The sequence below is a fragment of the Selaginella moellendorffii genome, unplaced genomic scaffold, assembly GCF_000143415.4.
Source record: "Selaginella moellendorffii unplaced genomic scaffold, v1.0 SELMOscaffold_521, whole genome shotgun sequence".
Lineage (NCBI taxonomy): Eukaryota > Viridiplantae > Streptophyta > Lycopodiopsida > Selaginellales > Selaginellaceae > Selaginella > Selaginella moellendorffii.
In genome coordinates, this window is record NW_003314775.1 from 1 (window position 1) to 4,774 (window position 4,774).

General features: G+C 46.5%; 2 protein-coding genes across 2 annotated transcripts; one reads left to right on the forward strand and one right to left on the reverse strand.

The window, feature by feature from the left end:
• Nucleotides 1–851: 851 nt before the first annotated feature.
• Nucleotides 852–2,649, reverse strand: LOC9652900 (synaptonemal complex protein 1). Its single transcript, XM_024668177.1, has 5 exons — nt 2,501–2,649; nt 2,054–2,426; nt 1,684–1,992; nt 1,404–1,625; nt 852–1,298 (listed from the first exon to the last, which is right to left on the reverse strand). The coding sequence occupies exons 2-5, from the start codon at nt 2,294–2,296 to the stop codon at nt 1,167–1,169; spliced, it is 906 nt and encodes a 301-aa protein (XP_024523945.1). The 5' UTR covers nt 2,297–2,426; nt 2,501–2,649; the 3' UTR covers nt 852–1,166.
• A 177-nt stretch (nt 2,650–2,826) lies between these two features.
• Nucleotides 2,827–4,429, forward strand: LOC9652899. The gene is made up of 3 exons (XM_002994648.2): nt 2,827–3,670; nt 3,735–4,206; nt 4,267–4,429. The coding sequence occupies exons 1-3, from the start codon at nt 3,186–3,188 to the stop codon at nt 4,363–4,365; spliced, it is 1,056 nt and encodes a 351-aa protein (XP_002994694.1). The 5' UTR covers nt 2,827–3,185; the 3' UTR covers nt 4,366–4,429.
• Nucleotides 4,430–4,774: the final 345 nt, after the last annotated feature.

Below are 4,774 nucleotides of genomic sequence, written 5' to 3' on the forward strand. Positions count from 1 at the left end.
CTGTATATATTTTTGTATGGGTGACTAGTCACGCACACAAAAATATATACAGTTGCAGCAAGGCAAAAGGAATATAGCAACAGGCTAGCAGGGGCCAAGAGGGTGAAGGGTGAGGACCAATGAGCCACAAAGTATCAAGTGAGGCACCACTCCATATGAGCCAGAAGCACTACAGTCGGTTTCCCTTTCGGGAGTGGGAGCTACTCTTGAGCACTTCCTTGGGTGGCCCCTCCGACACCACCCAAGTTCATGCCCACTCCCACCCAAGGCCCTTCAGCCCCAGTCTCAACCTCAAGTCAGTTTGGAAGCACCACTGGAAAGTTCTTTCAAGACTGATTCCTGGACTTTACTATCCCCACTATACTTTTGGAACCCCCGGGAGATGCACACTTTAGGCTTTCACCCTTTGACCTGTATTAGTACTTGGATTTGATCTCGGACTCTATCTCGAACTTGGTCTTAGAGTCGGTCTTGGACTCAATCTCAGACCCGGTCCCATTCGATGAACTCTTTGTCATTTTGGTCATTCTTTCGGGGAATTTTTAGCCTACGACACCTCAAAGAGTTGGTTCCTTAAAGCCGTATACTAATATTAGCATAGTGGGATTTTGGTAGCTGTCAGATTGATTTCAATCCGGACCACTCACTTTTGTATATAAACTAAAGTTTTTGGGTTAATTGATATGCACATTCCCTTTCCATATTCTAAACACTCACAAAAGCAAATTAATTACACTTAATTAGAAAACTTTAAATAACTGCTTACACTATCAAGATTGAAAGAATACTTATTACCATGAAGTTATGAAGTTGTTAATTTTTCTCTGTACAATAAACATCAAACTCATGAGTGTTACAAAGAGCCATCCTTATTACCATGAAGTCATTAATTTTTCTCTGTACAATACACATCAAACTCGTGATTGTTACAAAGAGCCATCCCAAAATCACGCTTGCGGATCAGGAGAAACGAAAAATGAAGAAAAAAAAGAAACTAGAAATCCCTTTTGGTGTGGTGTCAGTGTTGGTCTGTTGTCTGTCGTGGATCAATCCTCCATGTTCCCCTGCAATATGGACAGCTCCCCTTCCTTCATAAGTATGCCCTCCTCCAGGAGATGAACTCTCCGCTTGAGCACTTCCACCTCGGCACTCATTCGCAGGGCCTCTCATCCCAGTTGCTCCGCCTCGCTTTTGATCGAGTTCCTCTCCTTTCTCGTTCTCACCAGCTCCTCCTTGACTTTGCTCCAGTCCTGGACCCGATCGTTCAGTCCGCGTTGGAGCCAAGTTATCTTCTCTTCCTTCTCAGCAAACATCACCCAAGTTCTACCGTCAGAAAAGCAAATAAATGAGAGAGAGAGAGAGAGAGAGAGAGAGAGAGAGAGAGAGAGAGAGAGATGGAGTACCTTGTGCTCGAGGCTAATCACTCGCTGGGCGGCCTCGTCCACGAGCCCTTGCAGCTTCACAGCGTCCTTCTTCAGCACGAAACGATCCTCCACGGTCCTTTTCGTTTCAACGTCTTGGTGCTCGAGCTCCACTTCTCGCGTGCACAGCTTCTCCCTCAACAGCACGCAATGCATGTCTTGCACCTTGAGCTCCTCTTTCAGATCGTTAGCTTGCTCTTTCATCTGGACAAAGCACAATCACAGTTTGATTAGAACAAAGTAACCACGACAAAGCTTTTACCTGTTCCAGCTCGGTCTCGCTTTTCTGGCGAAGCTCCGATTCTTGTTTGAACCTCGTTTGAAGGTCCACAATCTCCTTCTCCTTTGCATTGTACAGCCTGAACAGCTCTTCATTTCTACCGGTCAGTCGTTGGATCCGTGTCTCGAGCGTCTTTCTGGCCTCGGACATGTTTTGCTCCAGCCCCTGAATCGTCACATCCTTTTTCCCGCACTCCGTACGCGCTGCAAAAAGCTCTGATTCACGCTCCAGCAACTTGTCTTTCATCAAATCCAGTCGCTCGCTCATTTGGTTGAGCTGCTCGGCAGACACCTGCACATTGTCGGACTGATAAGGTAAGATGCCAAGAGCAAAAAAGATAAAGCGCTCTCACCTCTAAACACTTTTGAACGTCGCACTCCGTGTCTTCATTCCCGTCCTCGCTTACCCTTTTCCTGAAGGCCGCCTGCTTGGCTACGATTCCCTGTAGGAGCCTGTTCGTCTTCACTACAGCTTGTAACCGTGTTTCTAGCCATTTGAAATCTTTGTCTTTATCCTGTAGCTGCAGCTTCCGCTTCGCGATCTCGTCCTGTAAGCTTTTGACCTCCTTGTCGACATTTTTCTTACGCGATTCCATTTCGCGGATAGAGTCGGTTTTTGTCTTCTCCTCCTCAATGCTTCTACCAGGCCACTCTTCTCTGCGTTGCCTCCTGGTGAAACTTCGGCCACGAAAATGTTGCCTGCAGAGTCCTCCTCAAGGATCATGCCTGTTCGAAATGAAACATCAAAATAAGAAATGGAGGAGTGTTTGTTGCTTGTTCTTCTCCTTAGATATACAGACCCAAAGGTTTTCTTAGCTCCACTTTGACTCTTCTGCATCCGGGTGGAGGAGCATCTTCCGAGGAACTGCTGCTGCTGTTGCTGATGATGATTTGTGGTTCATTCGTTGGAGATGTTCTAAGAATGAATTTCTTGTGCTTGGGCAGAAGAAAGGATCCTCCTAGCTAGAAATCCAGGTAGTGTGCATACATATCCTTTCCAATTCTATGCAGGTGAAAAGACCGTGTCGCACAGGAGCAGCAAGGCCATGGATTGACCAAGGCCATGCCTTTACCACACACCCCTGATTTAAATGTAATGGATATTCTTTAAATGGTAGAAAGCCGCGTGGCCCGTCTATCAACAGTGTGCCTCTTGCGGCCCAGGGAAGAGATGGATGCGTTCGAGCAGCAGCTGACCAGCGCCACTGCGCGAGCCAAAGCCAGAGATTCCGCTTCCCTTTGTCCGAGGGAGCTGTGTGGGAGGCAGATCAAGTTTTGGATTGCATAATAAAAAAGCGCTACAGGATGAGATCCAGAAGCTCGAAGCCCAGGAGCTGCTTCTCCAGGAGAAGATGGATCCGTGATCTACGAGACCAGGCAAAGTTCCAACACCAAGAGGTGATAAAGAAGTAATAATCTCGGGTTGAGAAAGTCAAGAACGAGGGCTGGAAGAACAGATAGAGGTCGAGCGAGTTGCCCTCGTCCATGGCGTCTGGATGTTGCAACCAAGGGTGTTACATGAAAGTGGTGCCCAGTGATCCAGACACTCCCTACGACTTCACACTCCTGGCATTTGCTTTGGCCGCGACAATTCCATTCATCGTGGCGAATGGCGCGCTCTTCGCCCATCGCGGGCGCTCCTACTTTCGAGCGCAGGGAGGTGTGTATCTCATCTTAGGGAGTTCGCTAGCGGGCTTAGTCTGGATAGCATCCCAGTTCGTCAACAATGAGCACTTCAGCAGGATCGGGCCGCTCAGGAGCTGCTTGCTGTGGACGTTCTGGCTCCCGGGGACGGCTATTTGCCTGTGGTTCGTGCTCACTATTCTCCGGCTTGCTCGGATGTACGAGCTTAGCAAGAACATCGACAACTGGTCGTGGAAATACTACGTTTTCGTCGCCCTGTGCCTGCTTCCCACCGTCATCCTGTCCACCGTTGCTAGCTTCAGTGACTTCCATGAACACGAGAGAAGGTACAGTTCATGGCTTGCGATGTTTCATCTCTTTCTCTCTCGCACTGATTGCTCTTGATGCCAGCGTTCGGTTGTGCAAGCTAAGCAAGAACTGGAAAACCACCGTCTTCTCCGTGTATACTCCATATTGGCTGGTGCTCATCTTCGTCATCTATAAGCTGCGCAACCAGGAGGATCCACTGCTATCTACCGAGTACAGGGACACTGTGGACTACTTGGCTGTGACTACCGCCATTGTCATACTCGCCAGCATGGGGGATTGGACGATAACTAGCGATAATATCCCTGGCAGATGCGCCCTAACGTTTTCAACATGCTGCCTCATGTTCTTCAACTTTTGGATACGCTTCGGGTGGCCGATTTATCTCTGTCTGTTCAGGCCCAAAGAGGAGATGGACAACTTCGAGCAGGAGCTAACTTACGGTGGTGCCCAAGCTCTGGACATGGTTTACAGCCAAAGGATACACTTCCCTTCCTGTGAAGGTGCTATTTGGGAAGCTTTCTCCAAAGCTAGTGACGATCGGGACAGATACAAGGTAGAGCTTGCTTCTATCTTTTCTTCTTCTTGCTCTCTAGCTAATGCTACACTGAAACAGGATGAAATACGGAAGCTGCAATTGCAGAAAGCGTTGCTGGAAGGGAAGATCCTAGAGTTACAAATGCAAAAGAGAAAAGCATTTGGATCTCAGGAATGACCCAGATCCCATCCTCCACCAGATTCTAAAATATGCCGTTTTAATTGACTTTTTTCTTTCTTTTTGATTCTTTACTTGACTTTCAGTCTAGATCTATCTTTGTCATTATATATAAAGATGTGAAGTCAAAATATACGGTTACAAAGCATAGTGGGATTTTAGGAATTATCAGTTGGTTTCAATCTGGGACATTCACTTTTATATATAAATTAGAGTTTATGGGTTAATTGGTATGTATATTTTCTATATTCCCTTTGCATATTCCAAGCACTTACAGAGTATCTATAAAAAATTATAAAGCAAATTAACTACACTTAATTAGAAAACTTTAAATAACTGCTTTGAAAGAATACTTATTACCATGAAGTCGTTAATTTTTCTCTGTACAATAAACATCAATACAATCTAC

Coding starts and splice junctions, on each gene's coding strand:
- LOC9652899 (XM_002994648.2), top strand. CDS start 3,186: ATGGCGTCTGGATGTTGCAACCAAGGGTGTTACATGAAAGTGGTGCCC. Junction 3,671..3,734: donor TTCCATGAACACGAGAGAAG/GTACAGTTCATG, acceptor TCTTGATGCCAG/CGTTCGGTTGTGCAAGCTAA. Junction 4,207..4,266: donor ACGATCGGGACAGATACAAG/GTAGAGCTTGCT, acceptor ACACTGAAACAG/GATGAAATACGGAAGCTGCA.
- LOC9652900 (XM_024668177.1), bottom strand. CDS start 2,296: ATGGAATCGCGTAAGAAAAATGTCGACAAGGAGGTCAAAAGCTTACAG. Junction 1,993..2,053: donor ACGTTCAAAAGTGTTTAGAG/GTGAGAGCGCTT, acceptor GACAATGTGCAG/GTGTCTGCCGAGCAGCTCAA. Junction 1,299..1,403: donor TGATTAGCCTCGAGCACAAG/GTACTCCATCTC, acceptor TTTGCTGAGAAG/GAAGAGAAGATAACTTGGCT.